General features: G+C 42.8%; 1 protein-coding gene across 1 annotated transcript; it reads left to right on the top strand.

Annotated features, from left to right (window-relative positions):
* The first annotated feature begins 318 nt into the window (after nt 1-318).
* On the top strand, nt 319-7625 carry LOC119326353. The gene is made up of 5 exons (XM_037600021.1): nt 319-1027; nt 2206-2574; nt 2649-4872; nt 4952-7052; nt 7146-7625. The coding sequence occupies exons 1-4, from the start codon at nt 767-769 to the stop codon at nt 7012-7014; spliced, it is 4917 nt and encodes a 1638-aa protein (XP_037455918.1). The 5' UTR covers nt 319-766; the 3' UTR covers nt 7015-7052; nt 7146-7625.
* Nucleotides 7626-22723: the final 15098 nt, after the last annotated feature.

Genomic DNA, 22723 nt, shown 5'->3' with positions numbered 1-22723 from the left:
GTCCGGATCCGGACGTCAGTGGCACACCAGCGACCTCGAGCCAGGCGCGCGCACGGCCCAGACCACTTGTCCGAGTCCACCCACCACATACACGTCAGCGCCCGCAGGAATCGCTACGGCCACCCCGACCCCGCCCACCGCGAGTCAACAGTGACCCACCGCTCAGCGACACCCGGCGGGCGGAGCGCGACCGCACGTAGCAGCAGCACAGGCGGCGCAGGCCTCGCTCATGCGGCGCCCCGCACTGCGCAGGGGATCTTCGTGCGCGGTTGGCGGAAATGCCGGAAATGCCCCTGCCTCTTTCCTCTCTCTCCCTCCCTCGCCCCCCGCATCCGCTCTTCTCTTTCTCTTCCTCATCTCCGTCTGTGCGTGCCGTGCTCCATATAACCATCTCTCTCCTCCAAATTTGCCCCCAAATCGCCATTTCCTTCTCTCTCCCCTTCGCCACCATCGCCACCGCCTCGCCGTAGATCGAGACCGACGCCCGTTCTCGGACCGGACACCCCCGAATCCCCAAATTCCCGATCAAATCTCCCCGCGGCCGGAGCCGATTCGATCGAATTCGAACCCCGATCCGCGGCCCCCGGGCAGGCGTTGCGTCGGAATCGGCCGAATTCGGGTGATCCGGAGGCGCATGGAGGGAGGCCCCGCGGATCCGAGCTAGGGTTACCGCCGGTGCCTGCGGCAGCGGTGATCTGGTGATGGTGCAGCGCGGCGCCGGGAGGACTCGGCCAGGAGGGATCGGCGGCTGGGAAGATGCGCGGCTATGCATGGGCGGCGCCAAGGCTGCGGTGAGGGGTGCGGCGACCGGCGTCCTTTCGTCCGGCACATGTGGCCGGCAACTCGCGTAGAGGCAGCTCCACCACCGGCAAAGGGACCAGCCTCCCCTCCTCCTCCTCCCCGCTCGTCTCTTCCACCGCTCCGGACGACCTCTTATCCACCCGCACCGACGACTCCCCCGGCGGCACCCCACAAGCAGGAGGCCGCCGATTCACCCCGTCCGCCCTCAGCAGACTCCTTCCTAAAGGTGCCTCATACTTTGGTGGATATATCACTTTGGGATTTGCTAAGCTCCGCCAGATTTAGACCAAATTCAGTTTGCTGCTCAAGTCATCAGATGGCTATCATTTCTGCTTCCAAAACTTAATCTATGGAAAGTAACTAGAATTTGTTGCCTGGTTGAGAGGTTACCGTAGTCTCGGGTTGCTGCCATGCTCCTGGCTGAGTTTACATATACATCATCTGTGCCGGCTGGTTGTGCGTTTGGTGATAATGGCCTAGCTATCTTCTAAATGGTGCAACGAGATTTTTTTTTGTATGGTTGGAGTTTGGCACCTCATTGTGAGAATTCTGGCACTCCACATGTAAAGGCGTGTCGAAGATGTCGCGTTGTTGCTTGCATGATAAGAATTGTTTGGAGCGTGTCGTTGGTCTATTGGATGGTGAAGCTATACAATTCGAAGGTGTTTACGTATGGTGCAAGTCGTGTCGTGTTCATGACTTCATTAAGATAACGTATTTTGCCAACTGTTTCTATATCCCTGGTTGCTTTATTTTTGTTTGCTAATCTAATACAAGGTGGCAATAAGGAATTATCTTCCATTTAAACAAGGAAAATAGGAGAAATGAAGAAAACAAACCTCAGACTTGGTTGTGAGCATTTTGTACATTGCCTAAAAATCATCATGGAAATTTCAGATTTTGTGCTCTAATGGTTAGGTACTATCCATTTTCGTAAGCCATTGCAATTTGATTATGAATGTTTTATTTCATGCTTGATGTGCATTAATTCGTTGAGTCAGTGTATTTGACATTAAGATTTGAAGCATGCCTCATCTGGAACGTTTTTTCCGCCTTTGGCAGCTTAAGGAAATATATGTTGTCGCACTAATGTTTGCTACCTTTGCAACCCGACACGTTTAGATAATCAACTACTACTCCGTCCCATAATGTAAGACCCTTTGTGACATTAGTGTCGTGTCAAAAAACGTCTTACATTATGGGATGGAGGGAGTACTTTTTTAGCTGTTTGGCTGTTGCACGGAGAGTTATTTTTTTTTCTATTTTTGGTTCAGTTATGCTTAACTGTGCTTCTTGCTTTGACGTGTTCTCCGAGCGTTACACGTTCTCCTTCATAGTTATCCATGTGACATGAAGATGTTTATGTTTCTTGACGATTAACAAAAGTATAAATTTGCTTTACAGGACGGGCGTGAATTTCGTGTTGGAGATTGTGCACTTTTTCAGGCTGTTGATGTTCCTCCTTTCATTGGGTTAATACGCTGGATTGAGAAAAAAGAAGAAGGCTTTCCTAAGTTACGTGTAAGTTGGCTCTATAGATCTGCTGACGTCAAACTTAACAAGGCAATACCGCTCAACGCTGCACCAAACGAGATCTTCTATTCATTCCACCAGGACGAGACATCTGCTGTCTCTCTACTACATCCTTGCAAAGTTGCCTTTTTACGCAAAGGCGTCGAGCTGCCAGCCGGAATTTCTTCATTTGTGTGTCGGCGTGTATATGATATTGACAACAAGTGTTTATGGTGGCTTACCGACAAAGACTATATTAATGTAAGTGCTATAGTTACCTTCCTCTTTTTTCTGTGTTATATATTCTGTGGCTTATGTGTGCGTCTTACAACCAGGAACGGCAGGAAGAAGTAAATCGACTTCTGCATAGAACAAGGTTAGAAATGCATGCTGCAGTACAGTCAGGTGGACGCTCACCGAAGCGGCTAAATAGTCCGTCATCTGCCCAGCAGAAGGCCGGTTTGGATGATGGACAAAATTGTATTTTATCTAAAGGAAAGAAGAGGGACAGAGTTGAGCAAGGAATTGATCCAGCTACGCGAGACCGTGATCGTCCCCTTAAGGTCGAAGAAGGTGAACTGGGGAACTTAAAGGCAGAAAATATGAAGCATGCATTTACAAAGTTTATTGCGAAGTTCACAGACAAAGGCGGGCTTCCTCATGCTGAAGCAGTCGAGAAGCTAGTCCAGTTCATGCAAGTTGATCGAACTGAACGGAAGATAGACCTTGGTGGTCGAGTAGCGCTTGCACATATTATTTCAGCTACAGAAAGTCCTGTTTGCCTCGGGAGATTTGTGCAGCTAAGGGGCCTTCCTATTTTGAATGAGTGGCTTCAGGAAACTCACAAGGGGAAGTCTGGTGAAGGGGGTAGTCCTAAAGAAACTGATAAGCGTGTTGAAGAATTTCTCATGGCCCTGCTCCGTGCTCTCTCAAGATTGCCTATCAATTTGAATGCCTTGCAGAGTTGCAGTATTGGGAAATCTGTCAATCATCTGCGTAGCCATAAAAGTGCTGAGATACAGAAGAGGGCGAAGTGTCTTGTTGAAAACTGGAAAAAGCGTGTTGATGCTGAAATGAAGTCAAATGAAGCCAAACCTTTAGTATCTGGTCAAGCTGTTTCCTGGTCAGGGAAAGGGGGCGCTGCAGAAGTTTCTAATGGTGGAAACAGACGAAGCGCCTCAAGTGAGGCCAGTCCGAAAAACCCAGTATCTCGGACAGCTAAACCTGGTGCATCCGATGCTGTTACGAAGTCGAATCCGCTCACTTCCTGCTCTTCAAAGTTGCAACACATGCAGCCTGCAAATTTTGCAACCAACTCGAAGGATCCACCCTGCAAATCGGCTGGTGGTTCTGAGTTGCCAACAGTGAAAGAGGAGAAAAGCAGCAGTTCAAGCCAATCACTGAACAACAGTCACTCATGCTCCAGTGATCATGCAAGAACATTTGGTTCTCCTTGGAAGGAGGATGCGAGAAGTTCTACTGCTGCTTCTGGCAATGCTAGTAAAACTTCTGGGAGCTCTTCACGCGTCCATCGAAGGGCAAACAGTGTCCGTCTTGGTTCTGGGATACAAAAAGAAGCTACTGCGGGAAGATCTGCCTCACTCGATCGTTCGTCGTTCCAGGAAAAATCATCACAATCTGGAATGGCGTCTGAAAAAGGAGGCGACACACCTTCTGATAATAACAGTAATGGCCATAGGTTGATTGTCCGCTTTCCAAATCCTAGCCGTAGTCCTGCTAGAAGTGTGAGCGGAGGCTCATTTGAGGACCCGTCTGTCACCGGGAGTAGATCTTCATCTCCTGTAGATAAGCATGAACAGAATGGTCGGCGGGTGAAAATGAAGATCGAAAATTCTCGACCCGAGTTAGCTTCTGATGCTAATGCTGAGTCTTGGCATAGCAATGAGATAAAAGGGGTTGCAGGGTCTGATGAAGGTGATAAATCAGCATTCCCTACATTGGAGAGCAACAGGAATACTGAAGAAGCTGTTAAGGAGGCATGTGCATCACGGCCTGCAAGTTCGTCGCAAGTGAATGAGAAAGGAATCTGTTCAAGTGAAACCAAGGGGAACTCATTCAACCCTATGAATGCTTTAATTGAAATAAAATACTCTGAAGCTGGTCCTCCTCTGCAAGCTGGAGATGATACCGCAATGAACCTTCTTGCCAGTGTGGCTGGAGAAATATCTAAATCCGACTTAATTTCTCCGTCAGCTTCACCGAGAAATTCATCTGCAAATGAAGTGGGCTGTGAAGGCGACATCATTGAGAAGTTGAAAGTAGAACGTGACATTGCCCCTTCTCAGCTTCAAGGTTCCTCATATGTTCAGAAGGTCATTTTGGTGAAGCAAGAGAAAGCTGATCCTTGTTTGATTGCCAAGGAGGAACGTAATCAGAGGGCTCACTTATCATTGCACGACAACAAAATCACAACATCTACTGGGCTGTCACCTCAAAATGGTACAGACTGTAATGCCGTCGAATCTTCAGCGAAGACTGAAAACCAAGCGGAGGGTTGCGCAGACAAGTGTCTTCCTGTACCTGGGGCTGATTCACAAGGTGATGATGATAAATACTTTACTTTACCTGTCTGTTTTTATCGACATTTTTATGGACTCTAATATGCATTCATCTGCAGGTCAAGATCGTAATGCATGTTCCAGCCGTGGGCCAGTTGAAGATGGTCGCATAAGCAGCCCTGATGTCGTTGGCACTGCTTTAGGTGGTCAATGCAATTCAGCTGTTTCTAATCGCACGTCAGAATTGCTCCCTCCTGAGGAGTTGCAATTGTCTGCCCCTGATAAACAGCCCCATGCCTTGTTAAAGCAAACTGATAAAAAACCGCTTGGGGTTGTACTAGATCAGTTGGAAGCCATGGATACACGTGATGGCAGTACTGGTAGTAAATTGGATTTGAAGTCTTCAGTGTGTCCACTGGTTGTTGGTCCCACAAAGGCTGAAGTCTTGGGTGTTAACACAGTGCTGAAAGAGGACGAAAAGGAGCAGCCTTCTTCCACTTCAGCTGATGTTAACAAGCTATTTGCATTCCCAGTTGATGTGCCGAACGGGATTAAAGAATCAAAGGATAGTTCCAGTGAATCAAGTAGTCAAGTAAAACCTCGAGCTATCATATCTCAGGATTTTGAGCATGATGCAAGTCAGAGTCCAAAGAAACTGAGCGATGATGTCGGTGCAAAAGAGGATCTTGTCTCATCAGGTGAGGGTTCTTCTATGGCGGCCCAGGCCAAACCAAATGTTACTGCTAAGCTTGATTTTGATTTGAATGAACTTGGGGATGAAGGGAATCACTCTGAGCCAGTTACCTCTCCTGTTATATGTACTTCTGGGATCCATGTACCTGGCCTTTCTCCATTCGTATCACCTGTTCTAAGTGGTTTGCCTGCCCCAATAACAGTAGCAGCTCCAGCTAAAGGACCTTTTGTTCCTCCTGAGAATCTACTACGAGTGAAGCCTGAGGCTGGGTGGAAAGGCTCAGCAGCTACAAGTGCATTTCGTCCTGCAGAACCACGGAAGGTTGTGGGGACATCTCTGACTGCACCTGATATTGTAGGATCTGATGCTGCTGGGAAGCGGTCTCGCCCTGCGTTTGACATTGATCTAAATGTAGCAGATGACCAGATTCTCGAGGAAGATATCTCTCAGAGTTCTGCTCAGACAGTTGGATCTGAATCTGGCAACAGTAGAAGTCGCGATGGTCCTGTGCGAAGCGCTGGCATTGAACTTGACTTGAATAGGGCTGATGAAGTTGCTGAGAATAACCAGTTTATCTCAAACTCTTCCAACAGAGTTGAAGTCACATTGTTGCCAGCAAGATCTTTGCCAGGAGGTTTACCGAGTACTAGTATGAATGGCTCAAAGAACTTCTTTGATCTCAATAATGGACCAAGCCTTGATGAAGCTAGCACAGAGCCTGCACAAAGGAGTCTATCATCTAAAGGTGCTAGCAGCATACCATTCCTTCCTCAAGTTGCTGGTCTTAGAATGAACGGCACAGAAATCAATAACATGTGGTTTGCTTCTGCCAACCCATATGCTCCTGTAGCTATGCAATCGTTTTTGCCTGCTAGAGGAGAACAGCCTTATCCAATTGAAACAGCATCTGGAACCCAGAGGATGATTGTGTCTGCTGCAGACAGCTGCCAATTCGGAAGTGATTCAGGCAGGGCTCCAGTTGTTTCCACACCACCAACAATGGTGTTTCACCCTCCTCCTGCATATCAATATGCAGGATTTCCTTTCACCCCCAGTGTTCACCTTCAGACAGCAGGTTTTCCAATTGGATCGACGTCATATGCCAATTCTGCACCTGCAGGAGTTTCATACTTTCCAACCATTGCGCCGTCACTTGTTGGGTCAACGGGTGCATTACCTCCCCAACATGTGAGGCAATATGCAATAAACCGTCCTGAAGGTAGCAGTAGTGATGGTCTCGACAGTAATTGGAAATGGAAAAGACCAGGAGGGTTTGATCTTAATTCTGGTCCCGGGAGTATAGATTTAGAAGGGAAGGATGAACGGATACTTTCATCGGTTAGACAAAATTTGATGACGCCGCAGCAGGCCTTTGCAGAGGAGCAAACGAGAATGTACCAATTGCCTGGTGTAGGAATAAAGAGGAAGGAACCTGAGGGCAGTTGGGATCCCGATAGATCATCATACAAGCAATTGTCATGGCAGTAAGGACTTTGGCGAGACCTTGCATCGACTTCTTTTGTCTGGTGAGCTTGTTTGTATCTAGAAAATCCAACTTTAAAGACCCTGTTATCTTGTTTGGTTAATTAACCAGCTGGTGGGTGCTTTTATGTTTGCAGAGGCAACTGCATGTGGAAGTGAGGCGTTGTATTGCACCTGCGTGACCCTGCTGGGCTGGGATATACAACTCACACATGGATTCATGTCTGTGACGACATGGGATTGTGGGAGGAATGAAACATGGCTGTAATTGCTGTAAATGTTAACCATATTCATACTTTCCTGGAACCAGTTTTCCTCGGCTTGAGCAGTTGCTTTGCTAGAGTTTTGTATCTGCCAGGCTTGCTTCTGTTTTTGCCAGGAGGGTATGGGTTTGGAGATGGAACGGTAATGCTCATTGTCATCTTCAAACACCTCAAGCCGCTGTAATTAGTCCCGGTGGTTCTTTTCTTTTTCTTTTGAAGTTTCTTATCTTATGATAAACTCTCTTGACATTGCTGGGCACATCTGCAGCTTTAACATATGATTTAGCCGTGACATGTATCCTGCCCTGCGGGGAAGTGTCGCATCAGTAGATCAGGAACTAATAATTTGCTGTGGCTGACCCTGTTATTTCCATGTTGGTTTCTGTTCTGTGTTGAGCATTCAAATGCTCTATTTTGCTGCGACTTGTTTCTCCATTGTAGGTGGAGGTTGTTGCAGCTGCACCTTTCTTGCTCACGGACGCGCGTCTGTTGTAAATTTGGGTCATCTACTTGGTTGGTGTCATCTGTTGCATCAATAATTTTTGACCGCTGCATCGATCTCCGTCGGTCGTGGGCATTGCTGATGCTGATGGACGATGGTGACTGTTTGCTGAGGCTGATCTCCATGAGTAAACAACCATTTGTATTCTGCTACTACTTGTCATACTTCGACATCTCTACAGTTTGACATGACGCCCCCAGGAAGAAAGAGAAGAGACCCGGCGATGAAAGCAAGCGAAGATGAAGCGGAACAGGAGGGGGGACATACATGTCTCTCGACGCGTGTGCGCGGGTTCACGGGCCGACACCCACGCAAGAGAGGCGTGACGCGACGCGGCTCCACTCCCCCACGGGAGGGCAGGACAGGATGCCCCTTTCACCACGGAAACCACTGCCACCACGGCGAGGTGAGGTGGGGGAAAAAGCAGCAGCGGAGGGGGAAAAGGAAGGAAGGCGACAGGCACGGGGAGGGAGAGACGGTCGCGGTCAGTGGGGTGGCCCGTGACGCGACGCTGCCCCGTCCCTGTCCGCTGCTTCCCTGCCATGCCTTCCTTTCTTCCCCCGCGGGCCTCCTCTCTCTCTTTCCGCGTCCCGGCATTTCCCGTCTCCGTCGCACCACGTAGGCGTGTCCAGTCCAGTCTCCCGTCGCTTTCCTCAGCTGCCTGTCTTGTTAGACTTGGGCTCCCCATCACCCCTTTCACCACCTCTCCTCGGTCCTTTCCCCGTTATTAATACACGTCCCTCTCGACAGCGGCAGGTGAAAGCTACCCCCAGTTACGAGCAGGGCAGCTCGCAAACGTACGTCGACCCAGTCCCCGTCTACATCATCCGTCATCTCCATTTTTCCCGTTCCGATAATTTTTTATTTCATGTTTCCTTTGCATATAATTGACCAATCCACGTTCAGTCGGTCACTGTTGCCACTTGCAACCTCATACAGGTATCGGCAAAAAGAACGAGGTGAGGTAAATGCCTAGGGATTCACGATGTACTTATGAATGTAACAGGGCAGCAGTAGTAGTAGCACTCCCTCCTCTCCGATTTATAGGGTTCAATTCAAAAATCTCACCAATCAAGATAGATGGTGAGTGATGAAATACTTTTTGTAATTTTGCAAAAGCACCTAATTAATGCTCTTGTTTTTCTCAAAAAATTATGTTTATCAATGCATTAATTACAATGCATGCATGCATAAAGTACATGCATTGGTCAATTTTCTCTTAATACTTGCATGCAATAATTCAATGCACCTTGGAATCTGAACATATGATGGAAAACAACCAAATTGAGCCTTATAAAATGGAAAATCTAAAATTTTGAGATGAGCCCTATAAACCGGAAAGGAGGGAGTAGCAGCCAAGTTGGTTGTTTGGTGGTTCACCAAGTGGTAATAAACCTAGCAAACCTAATAGTAGCAGTAGTAGTAGTAGTCACACGCGAGGCATATAAAGTATACATGCATGCACGGCCGAAATTATGCTCCGTGCGTGCCGTCTTCCTCCCTCAGGCGTAAGCATAAGCATAAAGCCGTGTCTTGTGGCGGAGGGTGGAGCTGGGCCCTCACCTCACACCTTCGCCCCCAAGTTTAGAAAGTCCGGGTTTGTTTTCCTGGGCAAATGGTTGGTGGGGGAAAATCACAATTGCACCACTTCATCGCACCGATGTGATACGGACGCCTGCTGACAAAATTAAACCGCGAAAGGTAAGCCAGATTATTAGATTAGCGCCCATCAGTCACGTCCACGGCCTAAGGTAAAGAAGTCGTTTCCAACTCACACAACACATGAGCGGTTTGCTTGCTACGAGCCGCAGAAGATCATGCGCGGGGACCCACCGGAGGTGAGGGATGCAAACGCACGCCCGGACGGGGCCACAGCGTGCGTACCTGCCTGTGCACCCATGCAACAGATCGAGCTGCGAGATCTATCTGGTACTGGTACGATGACCCACCACATGGCCAGGGGCAGCGTGATCGGGGATCTATCTATCTAATCTACCCACCCAGTGCGGGAATAATAATGTTGGTCCTCGATCCGACGGACGCGTAAGTTTCGTAAAGAAGGGTCCTGCTGGAGGGAGACACGCTGAAAAGCAGAGGACGCCAACTCGCCACCATTCTTTTTTTTTTTTGCAATGAAAAAGGAGTTTTATTTCAAATTGATAGAGTTACAGTCGTGAGGCAAAAGATCCTCGATACATGGTGGTCCTAGATACATCCACACAGCCATGATACACTCTACGTGACTATAATTAGCCAAACGGTCAGCGACTCTATTTTGATCCCTTTTAGTTTCTGGGAAATAAACTCCCTATCCCTCATCAACGCCTTAATTTCAGCTACGAGATGTCCATAGGCAGAACGAATCAATCCATCTCATGTCAAACTCGATAACACCACACTAGAATCAGATTGAACAATCACCGGACAATTGGAGTGTTGTATAGCAAGTGCCATCCCTTGCATAAGCGCATGTATCTCCACTTCTAGTGCATCATTGCAATTGAAAATATACCGGTATGCTGCAAAAATAACTGATCCACCATTCCTAGGATCGGGGGTCCCCTTGCCCCATGGCCGCCATGACGGCCATCCACCCTGCTTTTGCTTCCAATAGGACCAGTAGTTCCTCCAAAAAAAAATGTGCTTGCCGCCGCCCACTTCTGGTGCACTAGGTTGAGCTCATCCTCGACTACTGCAGGCACAAGGGCACTAAAGCATCCGAAGGTTACAGAACCACGAGACGGCTGAGGTTTCCCTCACGGCTGATCTTGTCGACGAAGGAGCGCAGAGCGGATGGCCGTGCATGTAGGGCTGCAAGAAAAGCTCGAGGCTCATGAGCCGTTCGAGATTGACTCGTATTTTAGCTCGACTCGAGATCGACTCGAAAAAAATGAGCTGAGTATGAACACATTATGTAGATCAATCAAGAAACGAGCCGATCTTGAGCCAGCATTGGCTCGCTCGATTTTAGCTCGATATCATATAAGTATATTAAATAACCTTCATATCTATTACCAAGAATTAGGATCATTCATTTCCAAGTATGTTTTGTATGATTTTTTTCTTCACTTTACCTACTAGCAAACATGGAAATTAAGCATGAAGAAAATTTATCTCATCACGTGGCCAACCGTGTGTTCAATATCTTGTTATTTTGATCAAAGTTTGAGAGCTGGCGCACCTTGGTCGCCTTCTATGCGAGATCTCTTGTTATTAAATACTAGTCTTCACTTGAGAAAGAGTAAGTCGAATTTATAGTGATTTTTCTGTTCGGTTCTGGCCTATCTTGCTTTTAAATTTGCCTTAAAATGATTCTAAAAATTATCTTATTTAGCTCGAAACTAGCTCGAGATCGTTACAAGCTGAGCATGAGCCACTTTCTGCTGCTTGACCTTGAGCTTCGTACATTTTCAGCTCGCTCGAATTATAGTATGAGTTGAGCTAAGCCTAGGCCAACTCGCTCAAACTCGACTCGTTTGCAGTCCTACGTGCATGGTTGGGTCAGAATGACTGCCTCGTTCGAAATAACATGTCGCAAAAAACTGAAATCACTTTAGCTATATGTAAGTTGTATAAAAATTAATTTTGGGCCAGTCGATTTTTGGACCGTTGATTTCAGCGTTAAGGTTCGTATATCCCCCCGTGTTGGTCTGTGTGTTGTTTTGGCTGTTTTTCTTTTTGACTAACCCCATAATTGGGCCAGTCAATTCCTTAACGAGCTTCAGCCCGTTCCAGCGCAACATAGCCTTCTTCTTTCTCTTTGTTTTTTCTGTTTTCAGTTTTCCTTTATGCGTTTTGCTTCTGTTTTTTTCTTTTGTTTATTAGTGTATTTTTATTTTTTATTTTGTGAGTATTTCTGGAATGTTGGGTGAGCCTAAATATAATATGTGTCAAAATTTCACAATTATATATTTATTCTTTGCATACTGAATAAAAGTGTAATTTTGATGCAAAGTTGTGTGCAAGTTTTTTAATTTATTTTAGTGTTCTTTCTCCTTAAAGGGAAATACCAACACCACCAATTTATGATTTCTTAGAAACTTTATTATTTTGACAATGTTTTAGTTTTTATTTAATTTTCCTTATGCTTAAAGTGTAATACCAATGCCACTTATTCATTCCTTCTTAGGTTTTTTTCCTTTTTGCAAAACTTCCATATTTATATGCTTATTCTTGCATATTTTGAAAACTGAATTTTTTAAGTGTATTTTGTGCAATTTTTTTCACTGTTTGTTTTAGATTTTCCCCATTTTCTTTCATCTTAAATGGTAATACCAATGCCACTAATTCATTCTTTCTTAGAAAAATAATTATTTTGAGTTTATTTTTTATTCTTTTCACTTATTTCTTCTTAAAGGGTGATACCAATGCCACAAATTCATTCCTTCTTAGAAACATGTTTTTAATTTTGTGTATGTGTAAGTACTTAGCAGTACCAAATAATATGTGCACAAATTATAGTAGAATGTGAAAATTGCACTGTTACATGTTTATTCTTTGCATATTTTAAAAAGTGAAATCTTTGTGCAAAGTTGTGTGCAAGTTTTTTTTATTTCATCTTCTTAAAGGGATTAATTTTTTCTTAGAAAAGATCATTTTTTTATTATTTTCTTCGTTCTGAATGGGTAATACTAATGCCACGAATTCATTCTTTCATAGAAAACATCATTTTTTGTTTTTTGTTTTTATTTCATTTCTTATTTTGTTTTAGTTTTCATTTCCTTTTCTTTTGTATGGGTAACACCAATGTCACTAATCCGTTACATTTTAGAAAAGGCATTTTTTTGAAAATTTCACTATATATACTTATTTTTGCATATGTAATAATCCATTACCGTGACTTGCATAATTCCCTTATGTTAAGAACGCATCGAATAGATCTCCAAGAACATCGAGAAGAACATTGTATTGAAGATCAAAGAGAGAAAAGAAGTCATCTAGCTACTAGCTATGGACCCGTAGGTCCGTGGTAAACTATTTACACATCATCGAAAGGGTAGCAAGGTTGGTGTACAAGCCCTCCGTGATTGATCTCCCCTCCGACAGCTTGGGGGAGGCTTAAGTCAATGTTATATTCATGCCCCAATCATGAGCTCCCAAGAGAAATTATTATTCAAAAATTTTATGCTCGGCTTTCTCATAATGATCGCTCCATGCTCGATACTTCTTGTACTGGTTCTTTTATGATGAAGACTATTGAATTCAAATGAGATTTATTGGAAAGAATTAAACGCAACTCTGAAGATTGGGAACTCGAAGAAGGTAAGGAGTCAGGTATAAACCCTAAGTTTGATTGTGTTAAATCTTTTATGGATACCGATGCTTTTCATGAATTTAGCACTAAATATGGACTTGACTCTGAGATAGTGGCTTCTTTCTGTGAATCTTTTGCTACTCAGGTTAATCTCCCTAAAGAGAAGTGGTTTAAATATCATCCTCCCATTGAAGTAAATGTAGTAGAACCTATTAAAGTTGAAGAAAAACTATTACTTATAATGTTGATCCTGTTGTTCCTACCGCTTATATTGAGAAACCACCTTTTCCTGTTAGAATAAAGGATCATGCTAAAGCTTCAACTGTGGTTCGTAAGAGTAATATTAGAACACCTACACCCCCTGAGGAAATTAGAGTTGAACCTAGTATTGCTATGGTTAAATATCTCTTGGTCGATAATATTGATGGGTATGTTATTTATTTCTCTGATGAAGCCGCTAGAATTGCTAGACCCGATATTAAAAATAAACATAGACCTGTTGTTGGCATGCCTGTTGTTTTTGTTAAAATAGGAGATCATTGTTATCATGGCTTATGTGATATGGGTGCTAGTGTGAGTCCAATACCTCCTTCCTTATACAAAGAAATTATGCATGATATTGCACCTGCTGAAATAGAAGGTATTGATGTTACAATTAAGCTTGCCAATAGAGACACTATTTCACCAATTGGGATTGTTAGAGATGTTGAAGTCTTGTGTGGGAAAATTAAATATCCTACCGATTTTCTTGTTCTTGGTTCCCCACAAGATGACTTCTGTCCCACTATATTTGGTAGACCCTTCTTGAATATTGTTAATGCTAAGATAGATTGCGAAAAGGATATTGTTAGTGTTGGTTTAGCGGATATGTCTCATGACTTTAATTTTGCTAAATTTTGTAGACAACCCCATGATAAAGAATTACCTAGTAAAGATGAAATTATTGGTCTTGCTTCTATTGCCGTGCCTCCTAATGATCCTTTAGAACAATATTTGCTAGACCATGAAAATGATATGTTTATGAATGAAAGAAGGGAAATAGATGAAGTATTCTTTAAACAGGGACCTATTTTGAAACACAACCTGCCTGTTGAAATCCTCGGGGATCCTCCTCCACCCAAGGCTGATCCGGTGTTTGAGCTCAAACAACTGCCTGATACTCTTAAATATGTTTATCTTGATGAAAAGAAGATATATCCTGTTATTATTAGTGCTAACCTTTCAGAGCATGAAGAAGAGAAATTATTGAAAACTCTGAAGAAGCATCACGCTGCCACTGGATATACTCTTGATGATCTTAAGGGTATCAGTCCCACTCTATGCCAGCACAAAATAAAACTGGAGAAAGATGCTAAACTAGTTGTTGATCATCAACGACGGTTAAATCCTAAGATGAAAGAAGTGGTAAGAAATGAAATACTAAAGCTTCTGGAGGCAGGTATAATTTATCCTGTTGCTGATAGTCAGTGGGTAAGTCCTGTCCATTGTGTCCCTAAGAAGGGAGGTATTGTTGTTGTTCCTAATGATAAGGATGAATTGATCCCACAAAGAATTGTTACAGGTTATATAATGGTAATTGATTTCTGCAAATTGAATAAAGCTACTAGAAAAGATCATTACCCTCTACCTTCTATTGATCAAATGCTAGAAAGACTATCCAAACATACACATTTTTGCTTTCTAGATGGTTATTCTGGTTTCTCTCAAATACATGTGTTACAAGAGGATCAGGAAAAGACCACTTTTACTTGCCCTTTCGGTACTTTTGCTTATAGACGTATGCCTTTTGGTTTATGTAATGCTCCTGCTACCTTTCAAAGATGTATGACTGCTATATTCTCTGACTTCCGTGAAAAGATTGTTGAGGTTTTCATGGATGATTTCTCCATTTATGGAACTTCTTTTGATGATTACTTAAGCAACCTTGATCAAGTTTTGCAGAGATGTGAAGAAACTAATCTTGTCTTGAATTGGGAGAAGTGCCACTTTATGGTTAATGAAGGTATTGTCTTGGGGCATAAAATTTATGAAAGAGGTATTGAAGTTGATAAAGCTAAAGTAGATGCTATTGAAAAGATGACGTGTCCTAAAGATATCAAAGGTATAAGAAGTTTCCTTTGTCATGATGGTTTCTATAGGAGGTTTATTAAAGACTTCTCTAAAATTTCTAGGCCTCTCACTAATCTCTTGGAAAAAGATGTTCCTTTTGTTTTTGATGATGATTGTGTATAAGCATTTAAAATACTTAAGAAAGCCTTGATTTCTACACCTATTGTTCCGCCACCTGATGGAATTTACCCTTTGAAATTATGTGTGATGCTAGTGATTATGCTATAGGTGCTGTTCTAGGACAAAGAGTTGATAATAAATTAAATGTTATCCAATATGCTAGTAAAACTCTAGACAGTGCCCAGAGAAATTATGCTACTACTGAAAAATAATTTTTAGCAGTCGTATTTGCCTGTGATAAGTTCAGACCTTATATTGTTGATTCCAAAGTAACTATTCACACTGATCATGCTGCTATTAAATACCTTATGGAAAAGAAAGATGCTAAACCTAGACTTATTAGATGGGTTCTCTTGCTACAAGAATTTGATTTGCATGTTATTGATAGAAAGGGAGTTGAGAACCCCGTTGTAGACAACTTGTCTATGTTAGAGAATGTTCTTGATGACCCACTACCTATTGATGATAGCTTTCCTGATGAACAATTAGCTATCATAAATTCTTCTCGTATTGCTCCATGGTATGCTGATTATGGTAATTACATTGTTGCTAAATTTATACCACCTAGTTTCACATACCAGCAAAAGAAAAAGTTTTTCTATGATTTAAGACATTACTTCTGGGATGGCCCACACCTTTATAAAGAAGGAGCAGATGGTGTTATTAGACGTTGTGTACCTGAGCATGAACATGTACATATCCTACGCAAGTGTCACTCCGAGGCTTACGGAGGACACCATGTTGGAGATAGAACTGCACATAAGGTATTGTAATCGGTTTTTATTGGCCTACTCTTTTCAAAGATGCCCGTAAGTTTATCTTGTCTTGCGATGAATGTCAAAGAATTGGTAATATTAGTAGACGTCAAGAAATGCCTATGAATTATTCACTTTTTATTGAACCATTTGATGTTTGTGGCTTTGATTTGATGGGACCTTTTCCTTCCTCTAATGGGTATACACATATTTTAGGTGATGTTCATTATATTACTAAGTGGGTAGAAGCTATTCCAACTAGTAGTGCTGATCATAAAACCTCTATTAAGATGCTTAAAGAAGTTATTTTTCTGAGGTTTGGAGTCCCTAGATATTTAATGACTGATGGTGGTTCACATTTTATTCATGGTGATTTTCATAAAATGCTTGCTAAGTATGATGTTAATCATAGAATTGCATCTCCTTACCACCCTTAGTCTAGTGGTCAAGTAGAATTGAGTAATAGAGAGATTAAATTGATTTTGCAAAAGACTGTTAATAGATCTAGAAAGAATTGGTCCAAGAAACTTGATGATGCATTATGGGCCTATAGAACTGCATATAAAAATCCTATGGGTATGTCTTCGTATAAAATGGTTTATGGAAAAGCATGCCACTTACCTCTCGTACTAGAACATAAGGCATACTGGGCTATTAAAGAGCTCAATTACGATTCCAAACTTGCCGGTGAGAAGAGGCTATTTGACATTAGCTCACTTCATGAATGGAGAACCCGGGCTTATGAGAATGCCAAATTTTTTAAAGAAAAAGTTAAAAGATGGCATGACAAAAGGATACAAAAGCGTGAGTTTAATGTAGGTGATCATGTTTTGCTATACAACTCTCGTTTAAGATTTTTTGCAGGAAAACTTCTCTCTAAATGGGAAGGTCCTTACATTATCGAGGAGGTCTATCGTTCCAGTGCCATCAAAATCAACAACGCCAAAGGCACAAATCTGAAGGTGGTGAACGGTCAAAGAATCAAACATTATATCTCAGGTAATCCCATAAATGTTGAAACCAATGTTATTGACACCGTAACCCCGGAGGAGTACATAAGGTACACTTTCTAGAACGTTTCAGACTCTGAAAAAAAATAGGTATGTGGTATGGTAAGTAAACCGACTCCAAAACTGCTCAAATAGCAAATTTTCTCCGTTTTGGAATATTTAAAAAATGAGGAAAATTAAAAGTAGTTCGAAAGAGACACGAGGCGTCCACGAGGGTGGAAGGCGCGCCCCCTGCCTCGTGGCCACCTTGTGTGCCCTCCGGACTCCCTTTTCTTGCACGATACTTCTTTTGGTCGGTAAAAATTCATTATATGATCTCCCGAAGGTTTTGACCACCGTACCACGACGAAATCCTCTGTTTTTATTTTGAGCTGTTTTTCTGACAGATCTAGATCACCATGACGTCTCCAAGCTCCCCCAAGGACAAGTTTTTCGAGAAGGCCATCAACCCTTACCTCGCGGGGGTGCTGCAACACCCTCAAACCATTGAGATGCGTGAGGGGGTGCTGCACATCCGCGATGTGGAGGGACCGAGGAGGACCAAAAGCGTGGAGACAAGACTCGAAGCAATGGAGCAACAAGTTTTCAAGTGCCAAGGGATGGTGGAACATGAACTGAACGCCAATCACATGATGATCACGGAGTTCACCAACAACCACAAGATGGATACCAAGAACAACGGGGAGGCCATCTTCAAGCTTCATGATAAAATCGAGCACCTCCACGCCCAGATCCATGACCCGCAAAACCAAAACTATGAGTATGAATATAGATTCAAGAGGATGAGTTTGGCTGCAGATTTGAGGATCCCGGAGACTCGTTCATCCTTCTATGATGGTGAGCCTATGCCTTGGAAGACGGATGACAAGCCTACATCATCAACAACTCCATCATCACCACCTTCCAAGAAATAGACATAAATACATGGGTATGGGCACTCCCCTTGGCAACTGCCAAGCTTGGGGGAGGTGCCCCGGTATCGTATCACCATCACACTTCTATCTTTATATTTTCTTAGTTCGATCCTTTTGGTTATATCTTGATCTAGTAGAATAAAGTTTTAGTATGATCTAGCTTTAAGTTTTGTTTTGATCTCTATCTATGTAATCGAGTCCTTGAGTTATATATATAATAAAGATTAGTTTTGAGTTGAGAGCTTTGCTATCTTGCTATGATCTTGAGGGAATAAAAGAAAGAATAAAAAGACATAAAAATATCATATTGACCTTATGGAGAGTAATGGCTTCACATATAAAGGGTCTGATGAATAAAAGTTGTTGAGAGTTGACAAACATAGTTTTGGTGATCGTTGCAATTAATAGGAAGTAATAAAGAAAGCGAGGTTTCCACATATAAATATACTATCTTGGACATCTTTATGACTGTGAGCACTCATTAAAATATGACATGCTAAAAAGTTGATGTTGGAAAAGGAAGACAACGTAATGGGTTATGTTTTCTTATATCCGAAGAAATTATATTGTCATGGATCATCCAACATATTGAGCTTGCCTTTCCCCCTCATGCTAGCTAAATTCTTTGCACCAAGTAGAGATACTACTTGTGCTTCCAAACATCCCTAAACCCAGTTTTGCCATGAGAGTCCACCATACCTACCTATGGATTGAGTAAGATCCTTCAAGGAAGTTGTCATCGGTGCAAGCAATAAGAATTGCTCTCTAAATATGTATGATCTATTAGTGGAAGAAAATAAGCTTTATATGAGCTTGTGATATGGAAGAAATAAAAGCGACAGACTGCATAATAAAGGTTCCTATCACAAGTGGCAATAGAAAGTGATGTTCTTCTGCATTAAGATTTTGTGCATCCAACCATAAAAGTGCATGCCAACCTCTGATTCCCTCTGCGAAGGGCCTATCTTTTATTTTTACGTTCTACCTTCATACAAGAGTGATGGTGATCTTCACCTTTCCTTTTTGCACTTTATCCTTTGGCGAGCACTATGTGTTGGAGAGATCCGAATATATATATCCACTCGGATGTAGTTTTTCATAAAGTATTATTGTTGACATTACCCTTGAGGTAAAAGGTTGGGAGGCGAAACTATAAGCCCCTATCTTTCTCTGTGTCTGATTGAAACTTTGTACCCATAAGTATCGCGTGAGTGTTAGCAATTGTGAAAGACTAAATGATAATTGAGTATGGACTTGCTGAAAAGCTCTTATATTGACTCTTTCTGATGTTATGGTAAATTGCAATTGCCTTAGTGACTGGGATCATAGTTTGTTAGTTTTCAATGAAGTTTCTGATTCATACTTTACCTTGTGAATGGATTGTTACTTTAGCATAAGAAATCATATGACAATATATGTTGCTGTTCTAAAGATGAACATGATGCCCTCATGTCCGTATTTTATTTTATTGACACCTCTATCTCTAAACATGTGGATATATTTTTTGATATCGGCTTCCGCTTGAGGACAAGCGAGGTCTAAGCTTGGGGGAGTTGATACGTCCATTTTGCATCATGTTTTTATATCAATATTTATTGCATTATGGGCTGTTATTACACGTTATGTCACAATACTTATACCTTTTCTCTCTTATTTTATAAGGTTTACATAAAGAGGGAGAATGCCGACAGCTAGAATTCTGGACTGGAAAAAGGAGAATATATTAGAGACCTATTCTGCACAACTCCAAACGTCCTGAACTTCACAGAGATTACTTTTGGAATATATTAAAAATATTGGGCGAAGAAAGCACCAGAGGGAGGCCACCAGTCAGCCACGAGGGTTGAGGGCGCGCCCTCTACCTCGTGGGCCCCCTGGCAGGCCCCCGACTCCCATCTTCTGCTATATGGTGTCTTTTACCCTGAAAAAAAATCAGAGAGAAGCTTTGAGAACGAAGCACCGCCGTCTCGAGGCAGAACCTGGGCAGGACCGATCTAGGGCTCCAATGGAGTTGTTCTGCCGGGAAAATCCCTCCTGGAGGGGAAAATCAACGCCATCGTCATCACCATCGATCCTCTCATCGACAGGGGTCAATCTCCATCAACATATTCACCAACACCATCTCCTCTCAAACCCTAGTTCATCTCTTGTATCCGATCTTTGTCTCAAAACCTCAGATTGGTACCTATGGGTTGCTAGTAGTGTTGATTACTCCTTGTAGTTGATGCTAGTTGGTTTATTCGGTGGAAGATAATATGTTCAGATCCTTAATGCTATTCAATACCCCTCTGATTATGAACATGAATATGCTTTGTGAGTAGTTATGTTTGTTCCTGAGGACATGGGAGAAGTCTTGTTATAAGTAATCATGTGAATTTGGTATTCGTTCGATATTTTGATGAGATGTATGTTGTCTCTCCTCTAGTGGTGTTATGTGAACGCTGACTACATGACACTTCACCATGATTTGGGCCTAGGGGAAGGCATTGGGAAATAATAAGTAGATGATGGGTTGCTAGAGTGACAGAAGCTTAAACCCTAGTTTATGCATTTCTTCATAATGGGCTGATTTGGATCCATATGTTTCATGCTATGGTTAGGTTTACCTTAATTCTTATTTTGTAGTTGCGGATGCTTGCGAGAGGGGTTAATCGTAAGTGGGAGGCTTGTCCAAGTAAGGACAACACCCAAGCACCGGTCCACCCACATATCAAATTATCAAAGTAACGAACGAGAATCATATGAGCATGATGAAAACTAGCTTGACAATGATTCCCATGTGTACTCGGGAGCGCGTTTCTTTATAAGAGTTCGTACAGGCTTGTCCTTTGCTAGAAAAAGGATTGGGCCACCTTGCTGCACCTTAGTTACCTTTGTTACTTGTTACCCATTATGAATTATCTTATCACAAAACTATCCGTTACCAATAATTTCAGTGCATGTAGAGAATACCTTGGTGAAAACCGCTTGTCCTTTCCTTCTGCTCCTCGTTGGGTTTGACACTCTTACTTATCGAAAGGACTATGATAGATCCCCTATACTTGTGGGTCATCACATATATGTGATATTGTTTGTGTGTGATCTATATGCCTTTTTATTCCTTGGTTTGGTTGAGTTGTTTTGTCTGCTTCTTTTTGGGCCCCGGTGTTACATTATTTTCTCCTCTAAAGCGTGCTCATCAACCGGCGTTGAACTCAAAGAAGCAGCAAGGATAGAAAATATATGGAAGCTCAAATAAATAGTATGGGATTCTAAGTTGACTGCATCATGTTGGGAATATCTGCTTGGTATATAAATGGTTTCACTAATCGAAAATCAAGAGCAAATCCGCATTTGTTATGCCCCTTTTGCAGCAATAACGATCAAACCAGCAGAAAGATAAGGCAAGCACAAGACCAATGGTACATTTCTGGTACAAGGTATGATTCATATACAATGTCTGCTTCAGCTATGAATGAACTTGGGAAACATGCTCTACTTTGGAAAGAAAGCCAAAATGTGCTTTGACCTAGGAAGTCAGTCAAATAATTTTACAAGGCAAGTAACCAGACACACAGATATTAAGGACATATAATGGTATCCAATCCACACATCACTATGAGAAGTTTTTGATATAAGAAGCTTAGATTTCCTCCACACACTATCAGAAGAAGCTTATGATGCAAGGCCCCTCAAAATTTTTCAGTATGATATATGGACATATTCCGGTCCAAGATACCCAGTCCTCCAATGCAAGGTACCCTGGTAAAAGCTTCTGACATAAGGAACTGAATCTTTCTCAATAGGAAACAAGAGGAGAAGCTTCGCAAGTACAGAACCCGAGCTTCTCCAGCACAATACACTGGTTAATCTTCGTATGTAAGCTATCGAGGTTTCTTCAACATGATACCCAGGACAAGCTTCGCATGTAAGCTATCGCGGCTTCTTCTGCACGCTACCCCCGCAAAAGCTTCGAGCAGAAGCTACCGAGTCTTCTTCAGCAAGCTACTCGGATGGCTTCTCTCGTAAGCCACCCAGTCCGCGCTAGTACCACACTATTGCACCATCCTCAGAGATTATACGGTGAGATGGTAGCATATGGCAGTGCATCTCAAGAATCAGATCAACAATATTTTTGTCAGAAGTACAAATCAATCAAGGCACATGCCTTCTTTAGAAATCAAGTCACTCATTCAAGAATACAACTATGATCAATCGGAATTACCTAAGGAAGGTAAGGATTCAACAAAACTTAGGAGTCATGCCAAATGAAGATGAGCAGAAATACAACTCATTCTAACATATAAGGAGGGTGGGCGACCCGCCCTCCCGATTGCTCGCTCCATTTTGGTCATTCGATCAGTTTTGGTCTGGTCAGCATGACTGCATCGACCATTTGATTTTTACGATCTTTTTTGACCCAGGTTCTTTCGTGGCTTCAGATGACTGGTGGGCTCAGCAAGATCTTTCATTGGCTAGGTTCGATTTTCTCACTTGAACGAATCCTGAAGCGTCGCCTGTCTCACACGCTGACCGCGTCGTGCGCATGTTGTGCATCGTGGTTGGCCATGGAGTGGTTGGCCAACGCATACCCACCCAGATTTGTGCACCCTCGTATAATGAAAGGATCGACAATTTCTGGAGCTGACAATGCAAAGTCAACAGTCTTGACAATGATCACAAGGTCATTATTCCCGCACCTGACAAGGAGTCTCGTGAAACCTTGTCACCCTCTTTTATGGTTGGCCTCAACAATGAGCTTTGTACAGCCACAAGCTCCGAGTATGTCATATGTGTGCGGAACCAGGT

This window comes from Triticum dicoccoides, chromosome 6B (genome assembly GCF_002162155.2).
Source record: "Triticum dicoccoides isolate Atlit2015 ecotype Zavitan chromosome 6B, WEW_v2.0, whole genome shotgun sequence".
Classification (NCBI taxonomy): domain Eukaryota; kingdom Viridiplantae; phylum Streptophyta; class Magnoliopsida; order Poales; family Poaceae; genus Triticum; species Triticum dicoccoides.
Note: the sequence above shows the minus strand (reverse complement) of the source record. Positions and strands in the feature narration are given on the sequence as shown.